Source organism: Tiliqua scincoides, chromosome 5 (genome assembly GCF_035046505.1).
Source record: "Tiliqua scincoides isolate rTilSci1 chromosome 5, rTilSci1.hap2, whole genome shotgun sequence".
Lineage (NCBI taxonomy): Eukaryota > Metazoa > Chordata > Lepidosauria > Squamata > Scincidae > Tiliqua > Tiliqua scincoides.
The window spans coordinates 124,062,219-124,075,188 of NC_089825.1; the positions used below are offsets into that span (position 1 = coordinate 124,062,219).

General features: G+C 44.3%; 2 protein-coding genes across 3 annotated transcripts in view; one reads left to right on the top strand and one right to left on the bottom strand.

Annotated features, from left to right (window-relative positions):
* The window catches only part of LOC136650942 (integrin alpha-X-like), a 35,317-nt gene extending 29,337 nt beyond the window's left edge, over window positions 1–5,980 (top strand). The window contains exons 23-30 of one of the 2 annotated variants that reach the window (XM_066626911.1): window positions 38–121; window positions 256–334; window positions 1,537–1,644; window positions 1,910–1,987; window positions 3,182–3,292; window positions 3,599–3,691; window positions 4,210–4,320; window positions 4,657–5,980. In XM_066626911.1, the coding sequence (XP_066483008.1) occupies window positions 38–121; window positions 256–334; window positions 1,537–1,644; window positions 1,910–1,987; window positions 3,182–3,292; window positions 3,599–3,691; window positions 4,210–4,320; window positions 4,657–4,779 (787 nt within the window). In that variant the 3' untranslated portion in view covers window positions 4,780–5,980. Of the gene's footprint in view, window positions 1–37; window positions 122–255; window positions 335–1,536; window positions 1,645–1,909; window positions 1,988–3,159; window positions 3,293–3,598; window positions 3,692–4,209; window positions 4,321–4,656 lie in introns of those variants that run through there. The other variant, XM_066626913.1, reaches the window with a different exon arrangement.
* Window positions 5,981–7,560: 1,580 nt separating this feature from the next.
* Window positions 7,561–12,970, bottom strand: part of LOC136653484 (integrin alpha-X-like) — a 45,375-nt gene continuing 39,965 nt past the window's right edge. Inside the window, exons 30-31 of the mRNA XM_066630382.1 lie at window positions 12,251–12,357; window positions 7,561–8,564 (exon numbers count right to left, since the gene is read on the bottom strand). Coding sequence (XP_066486479.1) covers window positions 8,549–8,564; window positions 12,251–12,357 — 123 coding nt within the window. The 3' untranslated portion in view covers window positions 7,561–8,548. The remainder of the gene's footprint in view (window positions 8,565–12,250; window positions 12,358–12,970) is intronic.

Below are 12,970 nucleotides of genomic sequence, written 5' to 3' on the forward strand. Positions count from 1 at the left end.
TAGATTGGTGCGTATCTGTTCTGTTTCACTTGTCCAGTGAAAATGGCGGTAACATCACCAAGGACATGACTCATGAAGCGGAGCTGCCTGTCAAATATGCTGTGTTCATCATCGCCACCGCGTAAGGAACTATGGGTATTCTGGGGAAAAATTGTGGCCAACCTCTGAAACCTTCCTTCTCTGTCGTTGTCTTCCAACTTCACCCCCTTTCCCACCAATGTTCTCTTCTCTCTTCCATCCCCCCCCCCCCCGCAGTACTGAGGCATCAACCAAGTATGTCAACTTCACAGCTGGTGAGGAGGAAGGAAGCAAGAATGTGGAACATCGATATGAGGTGAAGGGCAAAGCATGAGGGTGGGAAAGCGTGGCTAGGTCAGAGGTGGGAAACTGAGAAAGATACAGCATGGAGACACTGACATGATGGACAAGAGTGAGACCCCTAGTAAACCTGCCTCCTATACAGTGAAATGAAGTCTAGTCTAGCGCATTAAAAGTGCAAGCACTAGGAAGAGTGAATTTTTAAAGCATTTGCACCCCGCTTTTCAGCCCACAAGCTCTCAGAGCAGCTCATAGAAAATCAGTCAGTGGGCACAGTGAGGAGGTGGGGCACAGTTCAAACTTTAAAAGGCACCACCAGGGGGATGATGATACCATTTTCAGGTTGCCTTGCTGGCTTTTCTGTCTCCCTCCCTTCCTCTTCTTTCTCCTCCTCCTCCTCACAGGGCAGTTGGCGGTTATATGGCCTCTTTGAGGGGGGAAGGGATCAGTCAGTTCGAAAGGCACCAGCCAACATAGATCACATTATCTGAGAAATCTATTCTATAAAACCTGATGCATTTGATTACAATGGCTTTCCTAAGATCTCAGATATCTTAGCTTGGCTGGGATATGGAGGATTTTCTGTTAGGGTTCCTAGTCACTCCCCCCACCCCATCTACAGTTCTCAAGGGTCTCTGGGAAGAAAGAATGGCTGTTTTCCTGCATTGCAGACTTACCCTGATAAAGAAGGTAGCTTTGTAGTCTAGAGCAGGGGTCTCTAAACTTTTTGGCTGAAGGGCCGCATCAAATATCTAGCACAGTGTCGAGGGCCAGAGAAAAAAAATTAAATATAAAATTTAAGTAAATACATTAGAGATGGAACTTAGATGAATGAATAAATGAATGGGCTCAAATGTCAAGGATTTCTCCAAGCACCAACACAGCCCAAGAAATAAAGCACACACTTAAATGGACCCCATTCCCCCACCCCCAAGCACAACTCTGGTTGTGTTTGTTCAGTTGGGCCAGAGGCTTCCAGGAGATCAGAGGCTGGTTGTGGGCCAGATAGAGGCTCGCCGCGGGCCACATCTGACCCATGGGCCTGGGTTTGGAGACCCCTGGTCTAGAGGTTAGAGAGAGGATTCTTTCACCTCATTCAGTTTCTGACCTTAATTCTGGGTTGGGAAGAAGGCAGGTTCTTAGTGTTTAAGAGGTGAGGGCCAAGAGCCAGGATTTGAGAGTTCTGCCCATTTTGCAGACAATCTGTTTCTCTTTCAGGTGAAGAATCTCCGAGAACGGAGCATCCCTGTCTCTGTGATGTTTCAGATCCCCATAAAACTGAAAGAGATCCAGGTGTGGAACGTGTCTGAGGTCATCCCCTCCCAGGTAGATATTCTCTGCCAACCAACTGCCATCTCTTGCTAACTCCAACAAAGTGGCTCAGCTGATTTGTATGTTTCATTGGGGAGATAGTTATAAAGCGCCACCTGTTATGTTTTATCTGAAACGAAGATGAAAAGCATAGCCTGCCACCCTTAGCTCCTGATTGATATGGGCTATTTTGAAGTTGGCAGCTTCAGGAAACTGCCTTCAGCGGTCCACCTTGTGTGCCTCTCCCCACAATGAATAATTAACTTCTCTTCTTCCACAGCCAGAGCTTGCTAAGTGTGTCTTGGAGAGAGAAACGTTGGGTGCTATGAATTTTGAGAAGCTGGAGCGCCCCCTTGTGGTGAGTGCACCCTACTACTGCTACTCCAGCTGCACCCCAGGAACCCCTCTGCATAGCATAAGCACCCTGTTGCACAAATAGTATCCCCCTGTATTGGAATGTTCTGATGAGACCCGGAGCCAGCTGGCCTCTCATTGGCCCAGAGGTTTGCATTCCTAAGTGTTAGTCAGGAGTGGCAATTGAACTTGGGTCTGGTGAATAAAGTGAGGCTAGATTATGATGAAGTGTGCTATTTGTTCTTTTAATTGATGTGTATTGTTATAAAAATCCAGAATAATCTTTTTCAGTATCTTTACCTTTTGAACTTCATTTAACCTTCCTGCTTAAGATCACTGTTCCTTTGTGCCAGGTATAATATACCATGTGGGTATGAGCAGGAGAACCTCCCCCCCATCCCCCCCCCCAAAAAAGCTTGAGGGCAGCAGAATTAATGCAGCACTTAGGCTAGCATTTGTTGCAGCCCCAAAAGGGACCCTATTCACATTCTGCACAAATGCAAAATTGCAGACATGCAGTTGCCAAGATAATGTGTTGTTTCACTCTTACTCAGCTTTCCTGTCTGGTTTCTGAGGTTTCATCACACATTTTGCATGCTTTCAAGCCAGCCTAGAAGCCTAGGGGTTGTGTGGTTTAGTGGGTGTTGAACTTGCATTTGGGAAACCTTATTTCAAATTGTTATACAGCTAAGGGCGCGATCCTAACCAACTTCCTAGCCACAGGCATAACTGTGCCAGTGGGGCATGTGCTGCATCCTGCAGTTGGGGGGTAGTCACAGAGGCTTCCTCAAGATATGGCAATGTTTGTTCCCTTACCCATAAGTTGCATTGCCCTTACGTCGGTGCTGGAAAGTGGGTTAGCATTGTGCCCTAAGAAGCTTACTGGGTGATCTTGGACCAGTCACATCTTTAAGCCTAAGTTACCCCACAAGGCTGTTGGGAGGATAAAATTCCCACCATTATATACTGCCTTGAGCTCCTTGGAGGAAGAGTGTGAAATGAAGATAACTGAAAACATCTCCTTAGCCGTAAGGGCGAGTAACTTCTTTTACACAGTAAAATGAACACTGGTATTCTCAGGATGCTGAATTCTTCAGTGCTAGCTGCAGAATACTCAGTGCCCCTGCCAGTGATTTCTGTGCCCAGCTCTGAGTGTTCCCTTTGGCTTGACCCCAGGGTATCTTTCCACCTTCCTCAGGACTGCTCCGTAGCCTCTTGCAAGGTGATCCGTTGTGACATTTTGTCACTGGAAATGAGGCAGCCACTGGAGTTCAAGATCAAGGGGGACATCCGCTTCCAGTGGTCTCAGGTACAGAGGTAGCTGCCGGCAGCATTACAATTAAGAGGGGTAGGACAATATTTTTTGATCTGGAAGATGTTAACTTTGTCTCTTGCTTCATCACACAGGTGATTGCCTCTCAGGAATTCCTTTGTTTTAACCCATGATTCCTTATTAATTCCTTATTGCTTGGTGAAGTCTCTTAGGCAAGACTCCACATCTCAGGAGATACAGAGCCCAATCCTATACATGTCTACTTGGAAATCTCATTATAAACAATGGGGCATACTCCCAGGGAAGTGTGGATAGAACTGCAGCCTTATTTCTGTCTCCTAGATCCAGCCGAACAAAGTGACCCTGGTGAGCTCTGCACAAATTTTCTATAATGAGACAAAATATACCCAGAAGGAAGGCTTTGTACAAAGCCAGGTAAGTAACTGGAGTGAGTGAATGAGAGTAAGAGCACACAAGAACATAAGAAGAGCCCTGCTGGATCAGGCCAAAGGCCCATCTAGTCCAGCTTCCTGTAACTCACAGTGTCCCACCAAATGTCTCAGGGAGAACACAAGGCAACAAGATACCTGCATCCTGTTGCCACTCAGTTTGCACCTGGCATTCAGAGATAGGCTAACTCTGAAACCTGGAGATTGTACAAAGTAATCATGACTTACAACCTGTGATGGACTTTTTCTCCATAACTTTTCCTCCATAAGGAGGAAAAGTCCTTACGTCACCCAGTTTTGTCCAGTGCTTACAGCTGGGAATCTGAATTCTGACGTTTCTGCAAGAGTAGTATAATCTCGGTAGAACTGGCAGATTGGACAGAGATTTGGGAGCTGGGCTTCTGGATTTCCTTAGCTATTGCTGGGCTTTCTCCTGCGTTAAAGCTGGTGAATGCTGTTGGGATGTCTGGGCTAAGTCTGCTTCTGCCTGACTTCCCTTCCCAGGTGCAGACGGTGGTGGAGCACATCGAGGTCTACAACTACTTACCTGTGATCATTGGCAGCTCCATTGGCGGACTTGTCCTTCTAGCTCTCATTGCTGCAGCCCTGTACAAGGTGAGGTGGAGCTTGGGACAGATTTGGAATGTATGTGAAGGACGGCTTACTCTGTCCTGGAGCTCCCTGGGGGGGGGTGGTGGTGTGTGTGTGTGAGATGTGGAAAAGGAGAGAGCATCTGTGAGCATGTTCAGAGTACTTCCTGAATACTTCAGTGGAGTCGTCCTAGTCAGTTACCAGATAAAGGATCAACCTGACAGTACGATTTCCACACCTCTCTTCAAAATTAAGCCATAAAGTCTGAAACCCCTTGCTTCAGAGGCAGTAGTATCTAGAGACTTAACATATTTGATAGGTATTTGACTTCTTTTTCGCTGGCCCCCTCTGTCATTCTAGGTTGGGTTCTTCAAACGTCAATATAAGGAGATGTTGAAAGACACTGGGGCTGATGACGGAGCCACAGATCCCCCCCCACAAGACACGGTCTCCTCTCCACCAAGCAACGACACTGTATACTAGCTCTCCTGTGCTTTTTTGTAACCCACATGAGGAATGTAGCTGACACAAGCCTGTTTTCCTGAACCTTCGAGATCCATTCCTCACCTTCTTGATGGAGCCACATGCTGAGGTTGTCATGCAGAATTTCTCATGTTTTCAATCGGGAACTCAAGCATTCTTTGTGAAAACTCCCATGGGAATCTTCCAATCATAGAAAGAAACACAACTGAAGTAACTGGATACGATATGAGAAGATGCGGAATATTACAGTTTATTGTATGTAGATTATTCCCAGCACAGTGTGCCACATTTGTGACGAAAGAAGATCCTCAGGATGCTGAATTCTGCAGTTAGCATGGAAGTGCACCATACACACTTCTGTTTGCACAGAAGTGCAGTATCCAGCTTGTGCAGATTGCTTCTTAATTTCTGTGGGAAGACGGAGCCCAAGCCCAGCCTCTCTGTAGATGCAGGCAAGCAGGTTTGTTTGCTACTGAAAGGGATGGAGGTATTTATGAAATGAAGCTGGACTGAGTGCAGCAGGGACAAGTAAAAAAGAAGACTCTATCTTCAGTCAAGGGTGGTGGAACAGTTCAGTTGTTTTCAGATGAAATTTCGAGGTGCGCCTATCTCAAGAATGGTGATGATGGCTCACAGGAGAAACCAGACCTTTATTTTTGCAGTGATTTGACAGCATTGTTCATGCTCTTTCAACATCAGGACCCCTTAGTGAGGAAAAATATACATTAAAAAAAAATTCAAACAATTTTCAGTTGCTCTAATTCTTTTTGCATTAGAAAGAAAGCAATGATCTGCCCAATGCTGCACGGCGAATCAGGGTTCAAAACAATCTCAGCAGACTTAGAATCGTGGTTATCTTCAATCTTTATTCATTGCCAGCAATGGGCTTCTCTTGGTGGTTCAAAATGGGGAACACAGAGAGCTGTGGTCTCTCAGTGTCCCAGAGAAAAAGCCATCTTCCCATAGGTGTCCATTGTTTAAATAGTATTCTGGCCTCTTTGTCTCTAAATCTCACACTCTCATTTGCTAGAAATTAATTAGCTCGTTTTACAGACATTTGGTTGGCTAGGTTGAGCTGACCAATAAGAAAAATAGAAATTTGCATAAAACATGTCCAGAGGTGGCACTGTTCACCCAATTATTACTGTCTTTGCCTGTCTCTGCTTATTCTTCTATTGGCCTGACCTTGACCATCTCTTTAACATTCTTAGTACCAGGCTTCATAGGGCTGTGTGCCAGCATTGTTTAAAGTAAGTTTTCTCTTATATGTGTACTTTAGGAGATGTTAGCAAGGTATAGTAGTAAACATATATTTATTCTGTACAGGGAAACTAACTTTTAAATAAAGGTTTCCTTTTTAGAACTCTTTTCCTATTTATTTTAATTAAACTTAACTTTTTCTGTCAGCTTTTAGAAGCTTCATTAATGTTTTGCTGACCAGTGGACTTTCAAGAATGTTGGCCAATTAGACAACTTCATAGACAATTTATTACCTCATTATGCAGGTGTTTCTCTTATCTTAGAGACACAATGTTAGTTAGTTGGACTTGATTTACAAGTTTCCTTATTAGAGGGACTAGATTAATGGCTGCTTAGCTCAGACTTTCTTAAACTGATTTGAGTTATGTCTCTTTCATGGTACTAAGAGATAAGTTCTTTAAATTAACTCATTTCCTGGCCAGGTGCATCTTTGACTTCTCATTATTTTCAAATCTTCTTATGAGTTATGTTTCAGTTAAAACATCAAACAAGACTTTGAATCTTACAGAATTGGAATGTACTCAAACTAACTTTTATTCTTACAATTAACCTATTAAATTCACTTAAAATACCATACTTGTACTTTAAAGAATAGCTTCAGTAATTATTAAAGCTATTTTCCTGGTTTAATTATGTCCAAATTGCTCCTTTTGTCCAGTTTGACTTTCAAGCTTTTGGGGGTGTGTTCTCTGTTCAGCCTGGCTCCATTTATCAATTCAATTAACTTCTTGACAACTGGATCATTCTGAACTCCTCATTCTGGCAGGCTGCCAAGAGCAACACCCTTCAGGACTGCCTGACCAGCTTCCACTCTCTGTCCTCTGAGCACACCCCTAAATTTGCCTTTGTTTATTTGTGAAATGCTTAAAACACTCAGGCTTCTAGCATTTGATATGTTCTTAAGCATTATTGTGTACTTTATTTGTTTATTTGGCTAAAAAGGGAATCTTGTTGAATCACATCACCTTAGCTTTTCCTATTGCATCCTATTAAACTGTACAAAATACAACTTTTGCTAATTAGCCACTCATCTTGACATATCAGTTCCTTTGGCAGGTTGCCTGGACATTCCTTAAAACTGGATATTCCTTTAGCTGGGGTCCTCTCTAATTCCTTCAAAAGAATGTTTGCTAGCTGTCAAATAGCACTTTTAATTGGAATGATTTATTGGACTAGCCAATAATTGGACTAGCCGTACCTTTCACCTACTTCCAACTGTCTCAAACAGAGAGAGGGCAGAAATGTATCCTGCTGTTTGTCTTATGGGATCATATATATAAACCTAACTAATTTGCCCATAACATTGCATGAACAAGCATTTGCATAAATGATTAGTTTCAGCATTAGTAAACATGAGTAAACATTTAGCATTAAGTTGCTTACAGTGGCCTGTTGCACAAACAGACCCTCTCAGAAAGAAAGAGAGCAAAGTTGCTTCTCTGGGCCTGCTTGAGCAGAAGGCTGCTTCTGAGCAAACATACATGTTGGCTTACTTTGGGTATGCTGAACTTACATCTTCTCCTTACATAACATAACATTTGGTTCATAAGCACTATTCAGCATTGATACATCTTGGCATCATACATACATTTGAACAAAACATCATGACATTTTACTGTATTTCCTTCTGGCCTAAGTTTGGCTTCTCCCTTTGGCCTTGCCTTACCCAATACTATTATCTTTGTGTTGCAGAGGTGGGTGAGATGAGACTGAGAGTGACCTGATGAAAATCTTATAACGTTTTCTAGTGGTGTTTATCACAGATATGTGCACAGGGAGAGATATTAGCCCCTTACTGCAGGCTGGGGGGGGGGCTTGAAGCTGAGGGACTCAATGGTCCCTCAATATAACCTGCAGTATAGTCCACTGTCTTTATCCCCATATTGCAATGGGGATGGGGTGAGGCTGAGCAATAGTGGCACATGACAACTGTAATGTAGTCACTTGAGAGCAGACCATTTGTGCTGTAATGGCTTTTGTGCACTTTGTACCACTCTAACAGAAATTGATGGAGATCTCCAGTGAATCCTTGAAGCACATGTTTCTCTAATCTTTCACCATCTTCAGTTGCCTGAACTTGCTCTGAATCCTTAAAATATCTTTTATTATATTTATTATTATCCATGGATGAAATATCATTCCCAGGAGTCCTTAAGAGGGAGTGTGTGTGTGTGTCTGGAACAAGGTGGGGAAGGAATTTCATTCCTAGGTTGAATGGATTCTATTGGTTTATAGAAGTGATGGTTCAAAATATTTTATTTTTGTTCTTTGCTCCAGTTGGAAAACTAATAAATTGTATCATCATAATAGGCAAACATATTTTATTATGTCTAGCAACTGGTCATGCTCCTGACTGTCTTCTCTGACTGTAATAGAGCTAGAACCTGGAACTTTTTCTGGCTCTTGAACAATTTTCTTCTTATAGGTGGGGCTATTAAGAAGTCATACAAGTGAGCAGTCTTGTCCAGAAGGGCACAGTAGTTATCTCTTGTAAACCGGACCTGATGAATTACTTTGTCTCCATGCTGTTTTGAAGGAAAAAACAAAACATGCTTAAAGCGCAATGCTGACAATTTTTTTAAAAGCTCATTTGTGTTAGCACATTCCAAAGCATTGTGGATGCTCTTTATTGTGGATGAAAGGAAAGGTTTTTGATCCCTAGTCATTGCCCTGCAACTATTACCAGAACTAATTTGTTGTTTTGTTCAAGAAGGAGAATGGAGTGTAAGCTGTGATGCAGGTAGACAAATGTCGCTCTCAGGAATGGTGTGAGCTGTGAATGAGAATGGCCATAATACCACTGCACGCTGTACCCTTTGTATGCCATATATGTAGTGTATACTGAATGGGTTTGATCAATATAGCACATCTAATGCTGTCCAAGATGCCAGTGCAATGAGGGCTGGAAACAACTGAAGAGACTTACATTTAAAAGTGTGGGTTTTTGCAATGAAAGGAAGGGAGAGGATCAAAACCTTAGGGGCAGGTGACAGTGAACCACGGGGGTGGGGGGGGAGGAGGGAGTACACATTTAGTAAGAGCACACAGTCTCAAGAATGGAGAAAACCATGCTAAGCCAAATGAGGTGGACATGTCAAAATTTGGGGAAGCATGCAAGGATCCTGTCAAAAATGTCTCGAAAACTCCCAGCTTCAATTTGAAATGCCTCTAAGGAAATTTCTGCACGTATTATTTGCCAGATGGCATAAGAACATAAGAACAGCCCCACTGGATCAGGCCATAGGCCCATCTAGTCCAGCTTCCTGTATCTCACAGCGGCCCACCAAATGCCCCAGGGAGCACACCAGATAACAAGAGACCTCATCCTGGTGCCCTCCCTTGCATCTGGCATTCTGACATAGCCCATTTCTAAAATCAGGACGTTGGCGTTTCCTCCTTATCTTGCTAACCAGAATATTCCCTGCTGGACCGTCTTTAGAGCCTGGACTTCACATGTTTGCTGTGAGATGAACTAAAAATACTCCCCAGGAATCCAAAGGAGGAGGGGCTGGGTGGCCGGCCGGTGGCTGGGCCTCAAGCCAACCTCAGTGAGACCTTGGTCCTTTGACATGTGTTGGGCAACAGCCTTCCTGGACAGTATCCAAGCAGAGTTATGTTTGTCTCCTGGGTTCATTGGCCAAGCGGAGTCAGGTGGGCATGACTGTGAGGCTGGTGGGGTGGTGGAGGGGCTCTACAGGAAGGCCTTGACATAGGAAAGCAAAGACGGAGAGACCAAACAGTCTGACACAAAGAAGAAGAGGCCTTTGCCGTAGGCACCCTCGAGCAGACAAGGTTTCAACATGATTCCCTGGTGGAGAAGGGCCACTCAGCTGGTGATGAAGGGGCGAAATCTAGCCACAGCAGCTGCTAGCGGGCACCGCGGTGATGGGTCAAGCGGTAAGTGACTTCAACAACTAATGGAATTGAGACCAGTGATTATGGCAGATAAATTGCTTGCATGCACAGGGCCACTTTTCTTATTTCAGATTTCCTACCTGTGAATTCCTTTTCTTTCTGCTTTTATCCTAATAGCTCAAGGCAAGTATATACTTCTTATACCCCCACCCCCCCTTGGAGAACTAAGGATTATGTATAATAAAAAGGTGTCTTTTGCTTCTTGCTCCCATTACTCCTTTCCAGCCAAATTTCTATTTCAAAGGATCTCTTCTTTCTTTAAGACGAGTAAAACAAGCTCGAGGTGCCTGGGACATCATGGAGCTATACTTTTTCAGACAACTTTTTGATGCAATCCATATGAGATGTCCTTGGAACCGATCATATCTTTGAATTACAGCATCTAGCTCTGCAAGGTGCCCTTTTTTCTGCCATTAGCAGGGATGTAGCATCCATCACTTTTCCTCTGGTTTGCATCAGTGTTTTGATGTCAGAGATACTTACAAACGTGGCCAACAAAAGGCAGTGCCCTTCAGGATGACCTTTAGCTGTCAGAGGGCAGCGTACATCAAGGGGCAGCAGGGAGGTGCTTGAAAGAGGGTGCTGGGCCTTAGACGGTCAGTGTTTTTGCCAGTGAGGCAGAGCACTGCGAGGGGGGAAACCACATCCATTTCCTTCAGGTATCATAATGTCCCCTAGTGTTCATACTCTTCATCCTGGATTTTCCTGTCTTTCCTATCTGTGGCATAGGCCGGACCTGGAAGATCTTGTCCTTTGTGGTGGCACTTCCTGGAGTGGGGGTCTGCATGCTGAATGCGTGGCTGGAACAGGCAAACCACCCACATGAACCACCCTCGTTCATCCCATACCATCACTTGCGCCTCCGAACAAAGGTTAGAATTGAACAGTGACTGTCTAATAACTGCCAAGGGAGATTCATTGTCTTGATCTGCTGGATGGTGAGGTGTGTGTGTGGGGGGGACGGGGACAGGGACTGTGGCATCACCTATTGCTCAAGTGGTCTCTCTCTCTTTCATTTTAGCCTTTTCCTTGGGGTGATGGAAATCACACGCTCTTCCACAACCCTCACACCAATCCACTGCCCACAGGCTATGAAGAGGTAGGCAGTCACCACTGAGATCCTGCTATTCTCTTTGTCTGTCTCTGAGTACAAGAGGCAGAGGTCCCTGTATACCATCACTTCTTTGGGCCAGATTGCACTACCAAGGGATAATAAAAATACACTTCAAAGGATATATCTCTTTCTTGGTGTTTCAAATTGTAGTGGAGGTAGACTGAGGAATGGAAGAAAAAGTCTTCTACCAAGTTTTTAGTGAGCTGCTATCCATGGGGAGGTAGCTGAGGACCAGTGGAGTAACTTAAACCTCAGAAACCCGGAGCGCAACCAAGGAAGGTGCGAAGTCTCTTGAAGTCCCTTTTCCTACCTAGAGCATAACCAATTACCAAAAAAAGTCTGTTTCCAAATCTCAATTGGTTGTATTTGTATTACGAATTTCCTGTGCTTAGCTGCTAAGGCCCCAGGTATTTTAATGTACAGTATTTGTACTTTGTTCACATTTGCACTGCATAATTAAAAAAACACTGTATTTTGAGTTAGTAAGTAGAAGTAATCTTAAGGTTAAAAATCATTATAATACCCAAGGGTGACTATGAGTGAACCATGAGACCTGTTTAGGCAGTAAGCACTTGCACAGTGGATCAGACTAGACTTGACCTACACTCTCTCACATTGCTAGAGCTACAGGGACTTTTTTAAAATCTAAAATTTATAGCAGGCATGAGATATCTCATTGGTGCAGCAATCAAACAAATGTGCAGGATACAGATGCAGAGCTAACTATACCTGACATGGGATACAAAGTAAATTTATTTTTTCATGCGAACATTCCTTCTTTACTTTCCCAAGGAGGCCACGGAATACAGCAATTCTTAAGTTTCAAAGCTGTGTTTGCCTACACATAAAACAATACTGTGTAAGGACTATCCTCCGAGCACGTATAGGTTGTCACCTGCGACACAATCCCACCTGTGGTTCATTATGTGCCCATGCAGAAAAATTGTACATGAGTGCAGATGCTCAGTGTGTGTAAATCTGGCATCTGTGACAATCTCATGGAAGTAGCAGGCCAATTTCTATCACCAAAGCTCTTCCTGTATAGGGAAAATGCAACAGGTGAAGCAGCTCTAGTCTAGTCAGCCATCCCTTCTGGTACACAACAGTGGCTCATATGGTTGATGGTGTTGAGTGGGTGCCAAAAGAGATCCAACAGAAGGTGGGGGTTGTGGGGTTAGTTACCCTGTAGTAGCGTCAGGGCTGCCGTCCTGGACAGGTCCAGTCTCCTCATTGCCCTCCGCTCCTGCCTCATCCATCATCGTTTTATATTGTCGTTTGAAGAACCCAACCTGGAAGGAAGGCAGGCAAGAGAGAGAAAAGTCAGATGAGGACCAGATTCAGTCTGAGGATAATAGGTAAGGCAGAGAAAAACTAAACCTGAAAGCTTGCCCTAGAGTAGTCAGTGCATTAGCTACAGACAAGGGCCTACATAACACCAGGACCAGGGGACATCCACGAAAGTTGAGTGTTGGGAGAGTTAGGACAGACAGAAGAAAATATTTCTTTACCCAGTGTGTAATTAGTTTGTGGAACTCCTTGCCACAGGATGTAGTGATGGCATCTTGCCTAGATGCCTTTAAGAGGGGATTGGAGGAATTTCTGCAGGAAAAGTTCATTACTGGTTACAAGTCATGGTATGTATGCGCAATCTCTTGGCTTTAGAGGCAGACTGCCTCTGATTGCCAGATGCAGGGGAGGGCACCAGGACGCAGGTTGTGCCTGTTGTCTTGCATGCTCCCTGGGGCATCTGGTGGGCCACTGTGAGATACAGGAAGCTGGACTAGATGGGCCCTTGGCCTGATCCAGTGGGGCTCTTCTTATGTTCTTATGTTCTTACAGGAGCAACCCTGCTTGGGGAGGCAGCTTTTCCCCCTCTTCCCCAGCCAGGTCTCTCCTTGTGGG